Below are 22270 nucleotides of genomic sequence, written 5' to 3'. Positions count from 1 at the left end.
CCACAGAAAGATCTAGATGCTAAGAAGGGAGAAAGGGTGCTTCCAAACACTGCATTTCTTCACTCTGTCGGCCGTCTGGGAAGCACGTGGTTTTCTGTAGCTACAAACCTGGTATCTTTCCTCCCAACCAGAGTCAGTTCCTTCGAGGCAGGACCCTGAAGGTGAGGCTTCAGGATCCCCATGCACACGGCCCCGAGCTGCTGCCCCTCCAATCGTAACCAATGTCTGCCAAGCCCCAGGAAAGGGCTTTAGCCCAAGTCCACCTGGTCAGGGGGACGGCGACTGAAATGATGCCGGGGCTGGTATGCGGCGTCCTGGGGCGGAGGCACGGATTTCGGTCGGTGTAGACTCGCGTGCCTACCAACCCCTGTGCACACACTTTCCGCTGCTTGGAAAGCACTTAGCCTCCTCAACTAACGGGCCGTGACTTAACTCAGAAGTCAGTCGGCTCCGAAGTCTTCCTGGGCCGATTTGGGGGCCAATTTAAGAGAGCCCGGAGCCCCCGCTAAAGCTCTCTGCTCAGGGAAATACTTGATCACCGGCCTGCCTCTCCCTGAAGACTCTTGAGACGTGAGACACAAGTGAGAACCGGGACTGGGTTTCAGTGACCCTGCATGTCTCAGGGCCCCGCACGCAGTGGCGGCTGGGGGGACGGTTCGGGAAGGCGCGAGCCGAGCGGGCCTCTGTCACCTCTGTCACCCACCTCCCCCTCCCTCCCCAGCAGCAAAAGCTCGGCAGAGTTTTCCAAACACTTCTCTCCTCGTGGCTGCTCCACAGTGACCGGTTTTTGGAGGTTTAAAGACAAGATGGTTCGGAGATACCACAGAAGAAAGGAAACATTGCTGGCTGTTTTTTCTCAGAAGGGCTCCTTCAAACAAACACGTCCCCTGAGATAAGAACCCAGAAGGGATGCAACAACCTCGGTGAATAATACAGATGACACTGTTGGCGCATCTCTGATGATACCATCTGCCACGCCCTTGGCCCAAATCCCTCGGTATTTCCCGGGCATTCTAACAGCAAGAGCGCTCGCTGGTTCTGCCTTTTCAGATTGGCGGTTCTCAAGCGTGGTCCCTGGACCAGGGCTATCAGCATCACGTGGGAACTTGTTAGAAATGCAGACTCTCAGGCACCTCCCCAGACCCACTGAGTCAGAAACTTTGGGGGAAGGGCCCAGGATCCTGAGTTTTAACAAGCCCTCCATCCAGGTGACTGATGTGCACTAAAGCTTGAGCACCATCGTGTTGGACTTTGGCTAGTGGCTGCCACAGTACAAAGTGCAGTTCGAGAAGATGGTAAAACTATATCAAGTCATAGCCGACTTAGTCCCTAAAATCCAGGAATAAAAATCTTTCAACTACATTCTCTCAGATTCTGCCTTATTTCTTTGTGTCATTTCCTTCTGTACTCATAGGTGATGCTCAATATATATCTGGCGATTGACCTTGGAATACCTTAGTTCTTTCATCTTTAAAACGGAAGCTACTTATTCACTGTTTCATTCATCCATTATTTCATTTACTCAATTCATCCAAAGATCTACTGCTTAGCTCAAGTTGGCTCTACCTATCGAATTAATGTTTTGAAACTTTTGAAGCAATTGCAAGCATTATTTAAAGTAGCATTCCTCTTTCTGTATAAACCTCACAAGGCTTTGGGTGTGTGATTTGATCTGTGGTGATTAAGGATTCTGGGGGCAGTAAACCATGTTGTCATTGTGTGCCCCACAATGCACCTTCAAGATTTATACAAAAGGGATATAATAGAAGTCAATCGCAAAAACTGCAAAAGGACCTTCTTTTGTGGCTATACAAACCTTTCAGGCTGCTCTGCTTTACGCCTGGGTCAGTTCAGGTAGATGAAGGGTCTCGTTTCTCAAGACAAACGTGCATTTTCAGGCCGCTACCTAAACAAGGTACAGCCTGCCCCTGAGCTGCTCCTCATGAATGAGTTTGTATACAAACGACTAACTTTGGATTGCAGAAACACTATACCTCAAATTAAAAAAAAAAAAAAAAATTAAATATGCCCATTAGCAGTTTGGCCAGATCCGGACTGTGGCTGAACAAATAAGGGCTCCAACTGGATGTGCGTCCTAAGTGGGAGGAACTGAAAAGCTCCTTCTCTCTCTGGCCTCCGGGGAGGCAGCTCGAACACATGCTGAAGCCCGAGCTCTTTGCAGGAAACTGCCAGGGGCCTCCAGCCTTCAGCAAGAACCTGGGTCCGAGGACCCTGCGTGACAAAGGTGACTGAGTTCTCCACGGCCCTGGACTGGACAGCCCTCACATACCTCCAAGCGATACCTGTCCCTGGGGCTGTCACACTTGGCCCTGACCCTGACCCTGGCTGGGATTCCCTGGACAGAAAAGGTAGTTTTTGGTGCCTTGTTCCTTGTGACAGGTTTGAGGAAACTGAACAGGGTCTGGGCTGTGTCCATCAGGCAGGCAGGTGGCTTGGAGCAGGCATCCGAGGGCTTAGGCAGGAGGACACGGATGGAACAGAGCACACAGTGCGGGGCGGGCGGGGAGGCAGAGCCTGGGAGCGACTCGCCTGCTTTCCAGTGTCCGGGCGATTACTGGAAAGGCTTGGAGGGCACAGCAGGGGGCGGCTAGTTGGGTCAAGGGTGGGGATCCAGGCGGAACTGAGCAGCAGGAATCTGACCAGGAGGTTCGGCAGTACCCAGGTGGACTCTTTAAATTTACAGCTGACACCGGGGGTGGGGGGAGCTCATGCGTCATCTGGTCCAGGGATGCCAGAGCCGTCCATGCTTTCCCCCCCACTTCCCTCACCCAAGACACAGATCGCTGATGGACCCAGTGCTCTTCCCCGCTAAGCCGGGAGGCATCTGCCTGTCCCAAAACAACGGCCAGGGAACAATCGGGAACCGCTCAGAGTCTGCCAATGAATCACATCTCACGACCTTCCTTCATCTGTACTAATTAACACCAGCTTTATGATTGAGGGAGATTTAATAACAAGTCAGCAAATTCTCACAACAGCTCCATGAGAAGGGAGGGTCTTTCTAGCCCCAGGTGGGAGGCGAGGAGACACCGCGTAAGGAGGTCAAGTTTGGCTCTGAAGGGCAGCCAGCTAAGGGCGGGCGCGCTCCGAACCCAAGCCCCGTCCCCCAGGGCCGAGCCCTTCACCGAGGGGCTGATGCCGTCTCCCGCTCGCAGGAGACTGGCTTCAGGCTCATCACAGAACAAACGAGCACGTACGTTTCGAATATTATATTCGCAGATTCATGAAACGCCAACATTTACAGGATATTAAAGCCATTGTAAGAGGCAATCCGGTAAAGGTGCAATTGCCTTTGTAAGCTTCCAAATGGGAGTGTAAGAGCTTTTACAAAAACGTTTCAGAAACGTGGCTTCTAGGGCAACGGTTTATGGTCAACAGCCTTTTGATCGCTCATGTGAAAAATATGTACTTACATATATTGCAGGAAACCTCACCACTTCCTTCCTAAGCGTCAGTCAAAAACACTAATTACTTGACTAATTAGACTGTGAAACTTCCCTTACAGATGGTAAAAAAGGAGCTATTTTCACCCCACAAATTTACTTGTGACATCCCAGCCAAAAAACTGGAGGAATGTTTCAATGGTTTTATTGTAGACAGCATGAAAAATGTAAGCAAATCATATAAAAATAAATTAGAAACTAATGAAAATAGTCTGTCCTCTCCTAAGAAGGGAAAACAGTCTGGTTCTGGGGGAGCGAAGAGCTGGTGCAGGAGGCCTGCTGACGAGGCAGCATCCGCTGTGCCCGGGCCGGCCCTGACACCTCCTCCAGGACCGGGACCGACCCCACGCAGCACCAGGCCTGCCTTGGCTCCTGACTTTCAGGTGCTTTCTTCTCATTCTACCTGTTGCCCTTTGTTTTCTCTCGGCCCTTCCCTACTGGTGAGAGCATCTGTTCACCCGGAAGCCAGGCTGACACGGTCTCCCTGCAGCTCTGCGCTCGATACTTCCGACGGCCACAACCGCACACTTGCCAAAGGACTGGTACCGAATGGAACGGCACCTACCACCAAGTACCGCAGCTCAGGGAAGGAAGTGGCCTCTGACCAGCGGTGTTAGCGCATGGAAGAGCCCCTGAGCTCGCGGGGCCAGCACCCAGGCCCCGGGTCTGTGGAGAGGCGCAGAGACACTCACCAGCATCCAGGCTGCCCGTGGCCGCGGTCCAGCCCATGAGGGGTGGGATGGCGCCCACGACGGCTCCCACCCACGTGTTGGCAATGCTGATCCTCTTGAGCGGGGTGTAGCAGCAGGTGTACAGGAAGATGTTGAAGAGCCCCAGAGCTCCGGTGAGTGGGTTTACGCCCCAGGTCAGAAGGGCGACTCCCGGAACTGCACAGCAAGCGGCAAAGGACACAGCTAGCAACGGGCTGGAAGAGAGCAGAGGACACAGGGCCGTCACCTTCAGCTCCAGGCGATCGCGACGTGGGGCACAGGTACAGGGAAGCGAGCTGGGGGGCGGGGCTGGCCTGGCCTCTGCCCTGAGCCAGGACATCCTCCGGAGGACATTTAGAACGAGGAGGGACTGGCTTGCAGGAGCTCGGGCTGCTCCTCCTGGCTTTGCCAGCCGGGACTAACGAAGTGAAGGGGGTGGAGGCCGCCGAGGCCCTGCCCCACCTCCCAGGCCGCGGACCTCCCGGCCTCCCCGTCCTCATCCGAGCAGCAGTGACCGCCACCGCCTCCCAGGGCTGACGCGAGGGCTGCCCGACACGGCACCCGCTTTGCACGCGGTTCTGTTGCACAGCTGGTGGGAAGTTAAGTGATCGTGACAGACGAACCCTTCGGAACCCAGGATTTAGGATTTGGGCAAAAACCAGTATCTTACTTCTGGAAGCCATTCTGTCCATTTACTTATTCTTTATTTAAAAACATCACCCAGTTAGTACTAATGCGTAAGGACAGTGTGTCTGAGTACCATTACGTGTAATAAATTACAGGCTCAGCACGGCACCAGCTCTGTGCCAGCAATGAGACACCACGGGCCGCCCGTGGTGATCGCGCTGCCCGGCTGGACCGTGGTTTATGGACACGCAGCTTTCAAAAGAGGTGGCACCACGCCCTACACGTAAATTGTCAGATAAAAGTCTACAGCGCTAAAGATGACCTCAAGCCTGCTTCTCAGCAGAGCCTGCTTTTGAAAGTGGACTTCCAGGGCCTCTTGTGAAAGGCTTTTCCGAAGTGTGGATAAATTGCATCTACTAGTCCCTGCCCATCTGCATGCTTCTTTACTCCCCTGAAGAAACCTAAGGAGGGAGCTTGAGCCTGTCTCCTCCTTGGAGAAGCCACGGCTCACTCGCAGGCCTCAGCACGTGCCCGCGGGGACGCAGGTGTCACGGGTGCAGCTCCGAGGGGGCTCTGGTTTTAGGGAGGCCAGCTCGCGTCCTGCAGGCACGCGTGTGGGTGCGGCCGCGTCCGTGACACTGCCTGCCTGTCCTTCGAGGAAAAACACGAGCTGCGGGGTGGGGGGGGGGGTGGTGGTCCGGGGAGCAGGAGAGCCCACGGGCTGGAGACCAGGGGACCTCGGGGCGGGGGCCCGTGAAGGGGGAAGGGCCCTTGCAGAATCCTGGCTCCCACTCTGATGTGGGGATCGGCACTGACCCCTTCCTCCCAGGCTGTGACCGCTTGGGCCCGCAGGTGGAACCCAGCCAAATGGGAGTCTTGATGGAAAGAGAAACGGTACAAGGGGTATGCTGTTGTCAAGGCGCCGCTGATGAAGAACCAGGAACCACACCTGAGACTCGGCGCGTGTTCAACCCCGGGGGGTGAATCTCCATCCCGTTCCGCCACCTCTTCTGCACTGTGCATGCATGACGCCTCCCATAGGCCCTCAAGCTGCTCTGGCCCCCCTCCAACACTCCCACCCGACGGCCCACCGCGCTGGGGCTCAGCCAGGGCTCTTCTCCCTTCCCGGTCCTCAGCGTGATTGGTGGCAACTTCTCTCCTGCTTCTCAGGGCCCCAGACCCCCTCCAGCCCCCAACCCCTCAACAGACATCCTTCCCTCTTACTAAGAGTGATGGATACCTTCATCTTGACTTCTTCCTCCCATTTTCTCTCTCATTTTTAAAGGTAAACGCTCCAGTTTTGCTCTTGTGTAATCCCCTCCCTGGTCTGTCTTTCACCTTCTCCCTCCACTGAGCCACATCCTCATGTCAACGGCCTTGTTCACGTTTCTCCAAGGTCTGACCATCCCCTCCAAACCCAAACTAGCCTTGACTTCCCCATCCCTCCCTCTGCTATCGGCCCCAACTCTCTCCCTCACACCTACTGAAGCAGATTTCTCTCTGCTGCGACCTGGATAACACCATGTGATACACACCATGTGACCTAGACCACCTAGCTTCCCTGTAGAGCAGACACACAGTTTTCCAGGGGCACGGGGAGGAAGACACCTGGGGTCACCTCTCACATTGGTCCAGAAAGTAGAACTGAAATGGCTAAGAAGCAGTGCAAAAATTGTAACCGCTGTTCTTCTTTCAATCAGGTACTTTATAGCTTATAAGAACAGATTTTTTTTTCCCTATGGGACTCTGAAAAGCTAGTTTTATTTGGGTGGAAGAAAAATGTGGCTCATAAACATTTTTATTTTTCCTGAATTGGACCTTGTGGAAAAAAAAAAAGGCTGTTCACTCCTTCTCCAAGGACTGTGGAAGCCAGTTGGATTCAAAGGTATTAGTGTTGTAAAAAGCCCTTTTACAAAAGTGAGCGTGAATTTAATTTATTGAGATAGGCGATTTTACGTGGAAGTTTAGTTTCTGACCCTTGTCGGAATCACACAAAATCATGAGACTCAAGTTTGGTGTTTAAATCCGTGCTCAGGGGCACGAATGAAAATTGGGTAGGTTGACAAACCATGTAAACAAAAATGAGGATATCCACCCAGGTAGGGATGACCATTCTCAGCGCCCGGGTACTCAGGGAACCCATTTCCTTCCTGGTCCAAGGAGCCTGGGGTCGGCTCATGTTGTGGGTAAAAGCGCCCCAATGACTAATTCTGTGAAGTGTACACTCCTGTGCTCTATTTTTCATAAACATATATGTTTAGCAACAGAGGAATGGTAAAGATGTGGTACTTATATACAATGGAATGTTACTCAGCCATAAAAAAGAACAAAATAATGTGCTTTGCAGCAACATGGATGGAACTAGAGATTGTCATACTGAGTGAAGTAAGTCCGACAGAGAAAGACAAATATCATATGATATCACTTACATGTGGAATCTAGAAAAAGGGTACAAATGAACTTATCTACAAAACACAAGTAAGGTCACAGATGTAGAAAACAAACTTATAGTTACCAGGGGATGGGGTGGGGGGAAGGATAAATCAGGAGACGGGATTGACATATACACACTACTATATATAAAATGGATAACTAATAAGAACCTACTGTACAGCACAGGGACCTCTACTCAATACTCTGTAATGGCCTATATGGGAAAAGAACCTAAAAAAAGAGTGGATAGTTGTATATGTATAACTGATTCACTTTGCTGTATACCTGAAACTAACACAACATTGTAAATCAACTATACTCCGATAAAAATTTTTAAAAAATAAAATTAAATTTAAAAAAATTAAAAAATAAGTACTTACTCTCCCCCGTACATTTGAGGAAAGAAGGGAGAGAGGGAGAGAGGGCGGAAAAAAACCCATAAAAGTAACATATGTTCATTTCCAAAAATCTGGAAGGACAGAAAATCACACAAAAGATTCTAAATTAGCTTTTCAAAGAAACATTGGTTTATAGCTTTCTAGCCTTTTTCCAATGATACATCTACTTTAAAAATAACTGAGAACAGGGACTTCCCTGGTGGTGCAGTGGTTAAGAATCCACCTGCCAATACAGGGGACACAGGTTCGAGCCCTGGTCCAGGAAGATCCCACATGCTGCGGAGCAACTAAGCCCATGCGCCACAACTACTGAGCCTGTGCTCTAGAGCCTGCGTGCCACAACTACTGAAGCCCGCATGCCACAACTACTGAAGCCTGCGTGCCTACAGCCCGTGCTCCGCAACGAGAAGCCACCACAATGAGAAGCCTGCGCACCGCAACGAAGAGCAGCCCCCGCTCACCGCAACTAGAGAAAGCCCACGTGCAGCAACAAAGACCCAATGCAGCCAAAAATGAAGAAAGAAAGAAAGAATTGCTTTGCTTGGCTCTTTAAAAAAAAAAAACAAAACTGAGAACACAATGAATTGTGGTTTTGTTGCTTATTCTATTTTCAATATATCTTAATAATTTCCCTATGCAGTTAAGAATTATTTTACACCATTATCATTAATAGTTACATAGTGGCCTATTCCGTGGATATACCGCAGTTAATTCAATCAGTATGTCTTTCTGGACACAGCATTTTTCCAGTTTTTAATTAGAAATAATGTTGGGATGAATATCTCATAGACAGGTCGTTGTTCACAGCTCTGATTATGATACATTCTGAGGATAAGCTCCCAGATCACTGAGTCAGATGATATGAACATTTTTAGGGGTTTTGACTTGTACCCCAGCCTGTACCCAAGAGTTTATACTAGTTTACACTCCCACCAGCAGTATATGAGAAAGCCAATTCCCAGAACCTGTATCAACACTGGGCACGGCGGCATTGAACACAAAACAAAAATGAACAAAGTCAAACAAGTTTACTGAGGTAGATAGTATTATCCCCATTTTACAGATGAGAAACTGAGACTTGGAACCAGGACCTGTACTCGGGTTTCCTTGCGGGCTCATTCAGGTAACCCGGGGTTCACCCTCTAACTGGTATGCGGGGGGCACTGGTCTAATACCACTTACTGACGCTCTCACTTCTGGGGGCTGCAGGGCGCTGGGCGGTTGGGGTCTTCAGCTGGCAGCAGCCTCCTGTGGGCTCACAGCTCCTTCAGTTCACCCCACTGCCCACGTGGCCTAACTTCCTACTGCATTCCCTGACGTGGAAACGACTGGGAAGCACTCCATTTCTTTGAAAAAATGGACAGACCTGGGATGTAATACGGTGAGCAAGACAGACATGGTCCTCATCCTGGGGGTGCTTAACCCAGAGTGGGAGACAGTGAAACAGGTGGGAACAGTCAAGTGAGGGGCGAGCCTTCCGGGAGCAGGAGCCCAGTGTGAGCGCAGGTGCGGAGCAGACACGGGAAGTTCGGGGGATGTTGAAGCCAAACCCTGACGGACGGATGGGAGGCGGGCAAAGGGTGGGGCAGCGTGCTTTGGGGGCCGGAGGGGTGAGAGAGCAGAGGTCGGGAGGGCCACGGGGAGGTCTCTGGGCAGATGCAGAGTCCACGAAGCTCCCTCTGCTTCTTACATCAGGGAAGGAAACGATCAGATCTGCTTTTGAGAAGGAGCCCCCTGCGTGCCAGCAGGGCCAGCATTCACTCCCTTCACGAGAGAGGTCCCCATTAGGCGTGTTTTTGAGGAAAATGAATCGCGATCACCCCACTGCACCATTTTTATCAAATGCTCAGTTGAGAGAAACAGCACTCAGGTGGCCAGTAGCCGTAATCTACCTTCCAGACCCCCAAACCCACGGTGGGTAAAGCCGGGCAGCAGGGCCGGGCCCCCTCCTCCAGGCGGCCTTCGGCGGCTGACCCCAGGGCGATCACGCCGCCGTGTTTATTAGCTCCTGGTTTTCCCTCTCCTTGTCTCTCCCATGTCTTTTTGTTGACTTTTTTGATCACTTTTGTTACATTTTACGTAACTTTGGAAGTTCACAGAAGCCTTGTTTGTTTCAAATAAGGCAGAATAAAAGAGTTAAGTAAACGAAGGGTGACCCACAGGGTTTTGGTTAGAATCTTTGCACACAGTGAAAATACATCAGTAAAAGAAGCGAAGGGTTCTTTTTGAAGCCGGAAGTAGGAAGAGGATGAGCAAGAATAAAGAGGAAATACATCAAGTGGTATCTGGGTTATTTTTTCAAGTTGGATTTACCGTGAAAGCCTTAAATATCATGGCGATATTAAAGTTGCTTAAGTTTAGCTGTTTTAATAAAGAGATCTATTTTTGATACAGAAAAAGATTAGGAAAGCGCACTCCTTTCTCATCTCTGTTAAATACAACTATGATTTTCTGCCTTAGTCTCATAAAATGTGCTCAGAGCTAAATCTCAGAGACCTGAAAGGCAACATTGTCAAAGACTGATTTCCTGTTATTTTAGGTCAATTACTCAGAGCACTCTTCCTCCTAATCACACTGCTCAGCCCTTGATCAAAAAACCCACCTAGTCTCCCTGTTCATGGGTTTTGGGAAGTATCCCAAAGCTGGGGAGAGACACCCCACCCCAACCTGCCCCGCATTATTTCTCCTTTTATTATTTATTCTTTATTTAAAATTTTTGTTGACATCTTTTTTTCCTCACTTAAATTCCTCAGCAGTTCATCCACACTTCAGGTGGTACTCGGAGGCCTGATTTCTAGAGGTTAAGACCAGAAGGAAGGCCAACAGGAGGCTTCCTCGGGTTTCCCTGGGCTGGGGTGACCCGAGGGAGAGGGTCTCGCTGGGACCTGCTGGCAGACCCTCTGCACCTGTGGTTCTGTCGCGAGCGTGGTCTTTGGACCAGTCACAGCAGCAGCATCACCTGGGAACTCGTTAGGAACCCAGGTGATCTGGAGACCCACCGCTACACTATCACCACCGTGACGCCGGTCCTGCCTGGCCTGCGTCTGGCCAAGCTGACGCAGGCTGAGCCGACAGGACCCTTCCGGTGCTGACTGTGCTGGCCTGGTAAGTCGCCCACTTCCACTTGTCCTTACATGAATGTCACTGCAGTGGAAAGCACTCAGCGCTGTGAACTAGATCTGCCATCAGCTAACGCAGGAACTCAGCTGTATCCCTCGACCCCTCTGTTCCAAAGACCTTGATCTAACCTAGTCATGTGGCTTAACGTGTTTTGGCCACTGAAAGGGCGGGATGAAGCAAGTGTGGCAAAGTCTTGATAACTGTTGATTCTGGGTGATGAGTGTCCTGGGGTTCAGGGTGCTCTCTCTACCATTGTGTCCCATGGAACATTTTCACAACAAAAATGTTTCTGAAAATGCTTTGATACTCTTTATTCATATTATCATTCTGGTTTCTGTATATGGCATAACTAAGCATGTTGTACAGCAATCAGGTGGTTCCGAGTTCTCTCATGAGAACTCTGATGTTAACTATCTATATAAAAGTGGGCGAATTATTTAACCTCTCTGGTCCTTAGTTTCCTGAACTGTAAAGTACGGGTTGTATTAGGACTCTTTTGATGGCAAGATTGCAACCCGAATCAAACTGGCTTACACATAAGGCTCGGTAACAAGACCACGGGGAAGGCAGGGGTTTTACCCCATGGAGCTATGTGACCTGGAGCAAATTACTTAACCTGCTGGCCTCAGTTCCTTCATCTGTGAAATGGGAGACACTTACGCCATAGAATTGCTTACGAATTACATGCAATAATGTAAATAAAGCACTTAAGAGTGCTCACTCAAGGTGTTCATTCATTATTCATTCAAATCTCTCACTGCCTACACAGCCAGCCGCTACACTAGGTGTGGGTACAGCAGCCGTGAAGACAGAGAGCAGAGTTTAGTCTAGAAAGGAAGACAGACGTTAAACAAACACAAGTACTATGAACTCTGAAGATGCAACATCAGCTATAAGAAAAAGAACAGGTGATACGAGACAGAGTTATTAAATAGAGGACTTATTTAAATAGAGCTGGAGGTAGAGGCTGATAAACTTGCAATAAATTGTTTCCCCTGATTTATTTTTTCAAAATTATAAAGACGTAACGGATATATACTAGAATATGAAAACTCATGTATATATACTCAAGAATGTCAGTTCCTAATCATAAATTATAAATGTATGATGGCTGTGAAGCATGTTTCTAATAACAATTAAAACGGCAGAATATTTCTATCTCCAATTATAACTTTAAGAATTTAATTTTATTACAGCTAATTACAAAAAAATAAACCAGAACCAGGAGAAACTAGGTTGATCGTCTGCAAAACATTTTTTTAAATTTATTTATTTATTTATTTATTTTTGGCTGCAGTGGGTCTTCGTTGCTGTGCACGGGCTTTCTCTAGTTGCAGCGAGCGGGGGCTACTCTTCGGGCTACTCTTCGTTGTGGTGCACGGGCTTCTCACTGTGGTGGCTTCTCTTGTTGCAGAGCACGGACTCTAGGTGCGCAGGCTTCAGGAGTTGTGGCTCATGGGCTTAGTTGCTCCGTGGCATGTGGGATCTTCCCGGACCAGGGCTCGAACCCGTGTCCCCTGCATTGGCAGGCAGATTCTTAACCACTGCCCCACCAGGGAAGCCCCCGAACATTTTTTTTTTAATGTGCGCTTACACGTCTACCACAGTAGCTGGGATGGCTTTTATTAAGAACCGAGGAGTTAATATCTCTGTGAGTGGATGTTGCTGGAGTGAATTTATAAAGGAAAGATCAGAAAAGCTGGGGAATGGGGTGTGAGAACGGGGTGTGACGATGCTGCAAAACATTCCTAATTGTCAATAAAACAGAAAAAAAACATGTGTGAATAAGGAAAACAGCACAACTTGATGGGGGCGGAGAATGGTGGCAGAAAAAGATCTAGCAGTTTTCTTGAGCTAAAAAAAATTCTTTTGTATCCGTTCACTCACTCATGCAAATAGGTTCACAGCTCGTGCTGAGGGTGGAATGATGATTTATTTCCAAACTCACATCCAAAACTGAGTTACATTTTCAATTGAGAGATCTTTCTGCTGAGCATCAGCGTGAGGTCTTTCTGCTCGTGCCTTTCCTGGCCAAGGCTACCGTGGAAAAGAAACTAAGAGATATGAGTGGGAGGGGAATTTGTCAACACATTTCTATGAATTATTTATTCCTCCCATAAAATCTAGTATTTCTTTGTTTGCTAAAGACCAATCCTTAGTAGCTCTATCAAAGTGGAATCTATAGAAATTAGGAACAAATGAGAAAATACAAGCTTTAATATGATACCTACTCATTACACTTAAATGTAATTTAAATTACCTGACTTTTAAATAATTTACTGGAGAAATGTGGCCTTTCTGTTTAAGTAATGTGTCAGAGAGGTCTATGAAATGTTATATTAAATCAAGAAGGCTTTATATTTTAAGCAGCTCTGCAGGTAATTGGTTTAGACAAAAATTAATCTCATACTTCTTGGTTATTTTTCCGGAATAAATGATTTTTAAATTGTAAAACGAAATTCCCTTTCTTCAAATACAAAAGAAAACTCAAAACCTTAATCAAACCAAGCCAATTTAACTTTAATTTCCTACATAAATCCCACATTTGAGCTTTGACCTGAGTTTTTGGGAAGAGTCTTAACAAATAACTGTTTTGAAAATATCCCCCCAGAATCTTATTTAGGAATTTTCTATTTCTGAACAAGTCTCAAGTTATAGATACTGGGAGGTAGCAGGGCACTGATGTAAATTTAGAATTTAAGGAATATGTGAAGACACTGAGGACACAAAACATATTTTAAAAGGAAATTAGTTACAGCAATTTTTGAAAGACTATCAGTTATATATAAAATGATGGTAACCTGCTTCAAGAAAAAATTAAATTTTACAACTTGTTTAAGAGAAATGCAAGAATAAGTATGTATTTCTGGCATGATTATATTTAAAATATGGGGACTGTGGTACCACATTAAGTAAAACTTTAAGGAGGAAAGCAAAGCAGGTCTGAGCTGAATGAGTTTTTGAAAACTGACTGAAGAATCTTATTAATCTAGGGGGAAGATAAGAAAGATAGGTTAGGGAAAAAAAAAAAAAAAAAAACACTCAAAGGAACACTGGCCCGCTGTTGACCTCTCGGATTCAGCCTTCTAACTCAGGGAGGAAGCGAATGGTTACCTCTTGAATGACGCTACATCGATTCAGCGCAAATTAAGAATATGTTATTTGTACGAAGACTCTGGAATTTTCAAAGAGAAGATTCCTATTGTTCGATCTCCTCCATGAAAACCAAGTTCCTAGTGTAGAGGTCCAATCTCAGTGTTTTCTCACATCCTTGAGGGCGGGACCACCTACGGAATTCCTCCATTACCCCCAGGCCCCGAGGAGGAACACCTAGGCTTGCCTAGGTGGGAGACACATACTTTTCCTTTTTCCTGGTTGACCCAGATGGTTTAATTCTCTGACCCTCCTCCCTTTTTAATTTATAGGAATCTATTAAAAAAAAAAGCAGCTTTGTTCACCTACATAGACTTAGGGTCAGTGAATTGTTAGGAGTCTTTGAGAAGCTTTAATAAAACACAATGCATAAAAACTGAAGCTAGGAAATAAAGTATCCATCCCTACAGCGCTGGAGACTGCTGGGAGCTGCACGCACTGCAACTACTTGGACGTGAGGGTGCAGATGCGGGAGACTGCATCTCCTGCACCGCCTGGCACCGGGGCCTTTGGTCCAGGACAGTGTTTGCAAACACGGACATCCGTAGGGACCAGGCTGGCAATGTGAAGGCGTGAAGTGGGCGGACTTAAGAAAACACAGGAGGCGTGAGGACCGTGGGAACTGCTCGTCAGGTTGCTCGGGCAGATTCCACGTGGGAGCGAGCCAGAGAAGCCTAGAAATCTGTGGTTTTATGTTCAAATTTTCTATTTTTAAACATTGGCAACTGCAGAAAAGCAGTGTACCAAACAAAAAAGTGCCTCCTCGGCATCTGGTCTGGGGGCTGCTGTTTTGCAGTCTGTGGTCTAGGTGGAAGGTCTCTGCTGTCGAGTGCATGCAGCTCCTCTGCCCCAGGACGACCCCACACCCTGCCCCCGGCGACACTTCTCTTATCTTTGGTGTGGCCGTTTCTTACTCATCCCCCAAGTTCAGCCTTGACATCAAAACACGTCCTCCAAGGACATCTTCCCTCACCCCTCTCTCCTCCCTGTCCGCCCTCCATGGGTGGTCCACGTGCCCTCTGCTGTCACAGCACTTCTTGGTCTCACGCTGACCTCCTCTGCTGCCTTGTCTACCCATCCCCGACGTACACTTTTTCAGGGCGACTCTGTACCATTCATCTTTACATGCCCTGTACCTAAGGCTGGGGCCCAAAATGTTGGCTGAAACAAACCTTTACAAACCAGGCAAAAGAGAGAACACGATCATAAGACTACTGCTCCCGTAACAGCAGTCAATGGGAGTAGCATTTGATGGTGTCGAATCTTTTCACATCATCATCTTATTTGAAAAGGGAGGAAATAAAGTGATAGGACATTAGACCAGATGGCTCCAGGTTATTAGTAGAAGGAGTGTTTGCTCCTATGACTTATTTCCCACGTGACTGCAAGGTACTGGCTATGTCGCTACGATACGATAGTTACTCTGTATATTCATGTTTCTTAGAATATCTAAGTATTGTCTGGTTATAAAAAGGGGCCTGGGGGCTGAAGGATGATTCCCCCATCCCCAGGACTGCTGTCAACAAATGCTCACAACTCACGATGCTTTCATAAATGCTTTCTTTCTTTTTTCTTATGACAATGAGAGAAAAGCATGTTAACCATCAGAAAACTCCCGTGTTCCTCTCATACAGCCACTGTGATGACTTGTCACAACGACGTGCACACAGGCCTTTTGCTGGTTCTTCCTAGCATGGTTCATACGTTGAATGATTTTATTTTAAGGACAAAGTTCTGTCCGTTAGTACCACTATTATTGAGACCAAATCTGTTCTTCCTGCCACTCCAAATGACTGGTTAACACTAAAAAAAAGAAATTTCTACACCTATAAAATGTTTATGTTCTTATTACATTCTCATTATATACACAACGAGAGACTAATCGTAACTACCCAGAAGCTCTGCAGAGCTTCACCCGGGCCGGCTACGTGTCTACTAGACCAGCGTGACGGGGGGAATGAATAACACTCCCAGGTCCCCTGCAGCCTGCAAGATGTTTACATTTGCTTAAGTGCTTACTGGTAAAACCTTCAGTAAATGTGAAAAATGTCTCCTGTAAATCCCTATAATACTTCAGCTAAACCCCGTTCTTTAAGTTAATAATGCCAACTAAACAATCCATTCATTTCACTCCGAAAACTCAATCTTCATCATTCATTTCAAAGCCAGGTATGGGCGGCCCCCAATTCCAAGTGCTTTGATTCATCCGCTCTGAGTAACCTTCCACTCTGCTCTTGTCGCTGTGTCTCTCCGGCTCACAGCCCACACACCTCACGCTTACAAGTTATGGACCACTCTCGTCGGAGCCATTCAGCTGGGGAAACTAACACTGACATGTAGTCTTTCCCTGTCAACATGACCGAGCTGGAAAATGGATAATTCAAGGGAGACGGAATCAGAATAACAAAGAAGGCCCAGCCCATGCCTGACTTCTTCAGGAAGCTTTCACTGCCCAGCTGGTCCTTATCCGAATCTTCCCTTTCTGACCTCCCGGAGACCTTCTTGTTTGTACCAATTCATTTATTTCCGTCAACACGTGTTTATAGGCTGCCCCGTCTTGTCTGCTAAGCATTTTATGCATTTGGCTAATTTTTCCACCCAGATTATAAGCCTTTTGAGCATGGTAACAATAAAACTGACAGTGCTGGTTCCATTCTAGGTAATCAATAAATTTTTGATGAATTAGACAAGGGAATTATGTAACTCTAAAATATAGAGAAGATACATTTGGCCTTGATATTCTTAAAAAAGATTAATTTTAATTAGGGTAGACCAGGAAAAAAGGTTATTACTTAAAAAAAATATATAAGCTATATTAGAAATTTAAGTCTGAAGGACTTCAACTCAGAGAAAGATGTATCCCTCTGTCTTCTTTGAAAACACACAGGAGAGTGAACAGAAAACAGAGAACTCCAACTCTGACAGAACCAGGAAACCCTCCTACAGAAGAGCAGCCAGATACAGGAGGACAGTGAGAGGACACACAGGTCTGTGCATTGAGGCAAACGGTGAACGTCTAACCCAGAAGGTCTTCCGGAGGCTCTGACTACAGGTCACAGAAGGGATCTGACGTCAAGTGGGTGCTCTGGGGGTGGCGGAGGTGGGCCCCAGTTAGAAGGTGACCAAGTAGAATGAGGGCCGAGGGTGGCTCAAGCTGTTGGAAAGCTGCCCCGGAGGAGTGGCCTTGGGTGCTCTCTGTGCCCTGTATCCCCGCCCCCGCCCCGCTTAACTGCCCCCACCAGCCTTGCCCTTGGCCCAGGGCACTGGACCGGAACTCGGGCCGGCAAGTCTTCTCACACTGGGCCTGGGAACTGGGACAGAGGACTCGGCCGGAAGACCTGGGGGCCAAGGCTGAGGGTTCCATGTCTATGATGAGTCAGTTTAAGTGGAATTGGGACCTGAAGACCCAACGGGCAGAGAGGAATGAGGTGGAAGCGCAGAGGGCAGCAGCCTCGACACGGGGGTGGGAGGGGTGAGGGGTGCCATGCTTTCCGGAAGTCTGGCTGTAAAAAGAGAAGAAAAACCAGACGGAGGGGCTGATTGAACACTCTTCTCTATGACAGAAGGACCACTTGTCCAAATATTAAGTCAGAAGGAAAGGAGCCGACGGGGCAGAGGGCCTGGGAGGCCCAGGGAGCCTCTAAGCCAGGCACCTGTGCTCTGCAAGCTGTCCTCTAGGGCTGGAGCTTGGGGACCAGAAGGCAGAAACGGGGCCCCAGCCGCCAAAAGTAAGTGTTAGATGCTGACAGCAAAAACCTGTGGAGAAGCACCTGGTCTCATCCTCCCCGGAAGAAATGAGGGCTGTCTCAGGAGGAACTACTGAGGATATTCACTTTGAACCAATCATCATCTGCCCTCCCCTCGGCCACCCGAAAGCTATGAAATCCGTTTTATCCAATTAGGACCAAGGTTGCAAGTAAATACAGAGTTTCATCACACGGAGGGCGTTCAAGGACACTGGATACGCGTGTGACATGTAAGCGGCAGGCAGGCAGGAAGTTACTTGTGAGAATACAAAACAGCAGAAAAACAGGGGGCCCAGAGGTGTCAAATTCCTTCTTGATTTTGCCTCGCTCAACCCCAAGTCATCCAGGCTCCCAGAGCCGTGGTCCCCTGGGCGGTGCCGCGGCTGTGCCGACACTCAGCCTCAGGGGCACAGATGCAGGGGTGTGGCCCCCAGTCAACAGAGGTCAAGTCTGCAGGGAGGAGCCGGTCCTGGAGGTAAGACAGCGCCGTCTGACCCCTGCAGCCCCTCTCCAGACGTCCTCAGACGCAGACGCTGAGCTCTTTACCAAATGCACCGAGACTCCGCCACCAGCGGTGTGTGTAAGGGATGCACCTAAGTGACGTGGGGACAACGTACTCAAGTTCACCAAGTGGCCCCCGAGCCATTAAAGACTCTGATAAATAATTCCACCATAAAGGCCCCGGAGCCGGAGTAGAAAGCAGAAAGCCATGGGGTCAAGTGTTTCCACAGGAAACAGAAGCTGCAAAGGATGTCTCTAGCAACCACCTGCAGTTACTGTGAGCCACAGCGCCCGCTAGACGAGACCACCGGAGTAACTCATAACTGGGTCCCTGAAAGAGTTAAGATGAATTCAAACATGCCATCTAAATATAAAAATGCCTATTCTTTCCCCTAGTGAGAAAGACATAAGAAGCAGTCCCAAATGGTTGACACTTCTTTTTTTCAACTGTAAAAATTTTAGACACACAGAATTGGTATTTTATGTAGGTAACCAACAGATAATTAAAAGTGCTGTCCTCTGTATCCTCCTTGAGAAAATGAAGTAAATAATAATACAATTTCATAGATTTTTATGGTCATCAAATGGCATTTTAGCTGTAAAGATTTTTTCCTTTGATCCTCAAAAATATTAGAGAAAATTTCTATGGTCTAAGATGTAAGGGGTGTGTTTTTACTGTAATTGACTATTTCAAAAATAGCCAATTATCTTACTATGCCTTGTTTATTTTATTTTATTTTTTTAATTCATTTTTTTTTTTAATATTTATTTTTGGCTGCGTTGGGTCTTTGTTGCTGCGCGTGGACTTTCTTTAGTTGCGGCGAGCGGGGGCTACTCTTCATTGCGGTGCACAGGCTTCTCATTGCGGTGGCTTCTCTTGCTGCGGAGCACGGGCTCTAAGCACGCGGGCTTCAGTGGTTGTGGCACGTGGGCTCAGTAGTTGTGGCGCACGGGCTTAGTTGCTCTGCGGCATGTGGGGATTTCCCGGACCAGGGCTCGAACCCGTGTCTCCTGCATTGGCAGGCGGATTCTTACACTGCACCACCAGGGAAGTCCTGCCTTGTTTATTAAATATGTATTCAGTGTCACCTTCTCTAATATCTGAAGCAACAGAGACAAACAGCAGCTCAGCAAAAAGAAAGGCAACAGGGGCTTCCCTGGTGGTGCAGTGGTTGAGAATCCGCCTGCCAATGAAGGGGACACGGGTTCGAGCCCTGGTCTGGGAAGGTCCCACATGCCACGGAGCAACTGGGCCCGTGAGCCACAATTACTGAGCCTGCGCGTCTGGAGCCTGTGCTCCGCAACGAGAGGCCGCAATAGTGAGAGGCCCGCGCACTGCAATGAAGAGTGGCCCCCGCTTGCCACAACTAGAGAAAGCCCTTGCACAGAGACGAAGACCCAACACAGCCAAAAAATAAATTAATTAATTAAAAAAAAAAAAAGAAAGGCAACAGCATGAAGCCTGGCAAGCGACACCTTGGGAGGACTGGGTGCGTTTCCCTTCCTTGAGACACAACTGAGCTGCAGTTCATTCAGCCTATGTCGGTCAGCCCTAAGGTGGAAATATATTCTACTCAAAATCATCCTTCATGACCCACCGGAGTCAACCATAAAGTACATGCAAGCTTATATATGTACAAATCTGGAAAATAATGACTAAGTCCACTAAGGTTTGAGAAGCGCTGAGTTAAATTAAAAGAGAAAAGAAAAGTCTATATTTAGGTGGCTGGGTGCTCAGAGCATCTGCCTTTGAGACGACTCTCGGCAGAGGGGAGGTGGAGAATTCTACAGGGTTCTGCTTCCCTGCAGGGCGTGTGCCCTTCTGTCTTAACGTCGACTGAATAGGCATGGATTTCTGCTGTGGTAGTGAGGCTGTGAGGCCACACCTTCCCTGGGGGTTGTGTCCTAATGCCTGCTTTGCTTCTCTACCTTATAATGAATCTGTGGTACTGGCACAGAGGGCTGCAGAATTTAAGAAAAGTGATAGGTCGAGAGCAGACGGGTTACAGCTCAGGGAAGGGGTGTTACGATCTCAGACTTCTTTGCCTGGCCTGGTCTCACTGGGGGTGGGTCTGCGGGGCAGCTCAAGCTGTCACCCCAGAAGTGCAACTCCTAGAGTTGGTTTTTGCCTACTGACCCTGTATCTGGTGCACTTGCTAAATTCACTTACTAGTTGTCCCAGTTTTTTTGTCAATTCCTTTGAATTTTCCAGGTAAACAATCGTATTTGTCTGTTTCATTTCTTCCTTCCTAATAGGGATGACCTTTGTCTCTTCCTGCTTTGCGGACCCGCAAGTCAGGAGCTCCAGGACAACGCGGACAGCACTCCACTTCCTCCAGGCGGCCCTCGCAGCTCAGCTGGCAGGCACATTGGCCTCACCCTGCTTCCCAGCTTTCCTTCCTCACTATTCTCCTCCAGGAGCCCTTCACACCAAGTCCAGCCCGCTCACCTGTTTCCATCCTGAAACACGTATTTGCACTCCTGCTCTGCTCCTCTGCTCGCCACGCCCATCCTGCCTGGCAGGTCCTGGCTTGCCTCTCCACCTACCAGAGTCAAGTTGTCCTCCAAGGTCCGCAAGCTCCCTCTCACCTTCGGCCTCACTTTCTCTCATTAATTCTCCACTCCCGTCCTTCTCGTCACCTGATGTCACAGGTCATTCACTCCTCGGTGTCTGTACTTCCCTCGCCTGGAGGTCATTTCCACATCTCTAATGTCTATCTGTCCGTCCACCCACCTACCCATCCCTCATTCAGCACCAAGAGATCTGCCCCTGCCACGTGTGATGGCGAGCACGAATGCTCCACGACGTCCGGGGTTTTGTCTGTCCTGTTGTCTGCTGTGTCGCAGCATTAACCATCAGGCCTGGTGCACGCGAGGCCCTCAGGACATTCGTGTTATACACATAATCCTACGCACTGGACATAAACAGATGGAAGACTCAGTCTTTGTCTTGGAAGAGCTCATCGCATGGTAGTGGGAGACGCCCAAGGACAGGTGTGTCGTGTGCTGAGTGGTGCAGTGGCAGACACAAGCACAAAGAACAAGAAAGCCACCAAGACCAAACCCCAGCACCCCCTTACTGGAGTATGGACAGAGCGATCCGTCTGGGGCAGCCCCACTTGGCTGAAGACCGACCCGGGCATGGAAGGGCAAGGCTAGCACAGCTGGCAGGGGGCAGAGAAAGCAGGGCACTTTGGTGGAAAACGCAGCAATTCCACTTAGTGACAATACAACATGGAAGCGTGAAGAAAAAGGAGAACAGAGGGATGAGGCCGGAAGGACTAGGAAGGATCAGACTCTGAAAGGCCTTGTGTGACACAGTAAAGAATTTAAAACACATTTTTCCCCCAAATATGTTTGGAAGACCCCAAAAAGTTTTAAGCCAGACACCAGTGTGATGCTTATCTGCCAGCTGAGTGGAAGATGGATGGAGAGGGGGTGAGCGAGAAGGCAGAGAAGGCGGCTGGGACACTGCTGTAATCACCCGCACAAAACGGAGGATGGTCAAAGGGCAGGCGCCAGGGCGATCCAGGTGGCGGAAAAGACACAATGTGTTGAATAGTCAGATGAAGGGGATAAGAGAAAGAGAAAGTCTAGAATGAGTTCCAGGTGCCTGACTTTAGAACGTAAATTAACAAGCACAGAAGGAAAAAGACAGATTTGGGAGAGAACGTGATGAGCTTACGGAATGTGAGATGCCTCAGGGCGCCCAGAAGAGAATTTCAAAGGGTCCAGGCTCGGAAGAGGAGTCTGGCCTGTGGGCACAGCAGTGTGGAGGGCAGCACCTCAGGGGAGGAGTGAGATGGGAAGAGGACCAGTGACAGGGAGCAGACAGGGGAGGGAGACGCAGAAATGAGAGCCGGAGGCCCCATGCCTACTCACCCTTCCGTCCTCAGCTTCAAGACCCCACTCCCTGATGGTCACCCTGACCTCGTGGGTCTGGGTCAGGTTCTCTGTGCTCCCACCTCCCCTGGGCACCCCCCAGCACATGTTCTACCACTACCCCTCCAGTGTCTGGCGTGGGGCCTGTCTGGCTGGCAGGTGTATTCAAAAATTACATTTGTTGAGTGAGCTGTACCTTGGACAGCACTTAGGGTCCTCATGCTTGTGTGCCCCCC

General features: G+C 48.6%; 1 protein-coding gene across 1 annotated transcript in view; it reads right to left on the bottom strand.

The window, feature by feature from the left end:
• Nucleotides 1-22270, bottom strand: part of LOC132355007 (protoheme IX farnesyltransferase, mitochondrial) — a 110954-nt gene that overhangs the window by 10030 nt on the left and 78654 nt on the right. The window contains 1 exon segment of the mRNA XM_059907171.1: nt 4157-4389. Within this exon segment, the coding sequence (XP_059763154.1) occupies nt 4157-4389 (233 nt within the window).

Source organism: Balaenoptera ricei, chromosome 20 (assembly GCF_028023285.1).
Source record: "Balaenoptera ricei isolate mBalRic1 chromosome 20, mBalRic1.hap2, whole genome shotgun sequence".
Taxonomy (NCBI): domain Eukaryota; kingdom Metazoa; phylum Chordata; class Mammalia; order Artiodactyla; family Balaenopteridae; genus Balaenoptera; species Balaenoptera ricei.
The sequence above is the reverse complement of the archived record's forward strand: the minus strand, read 5'-3'. Positions and strand labels throughout refer to the sequence as shown.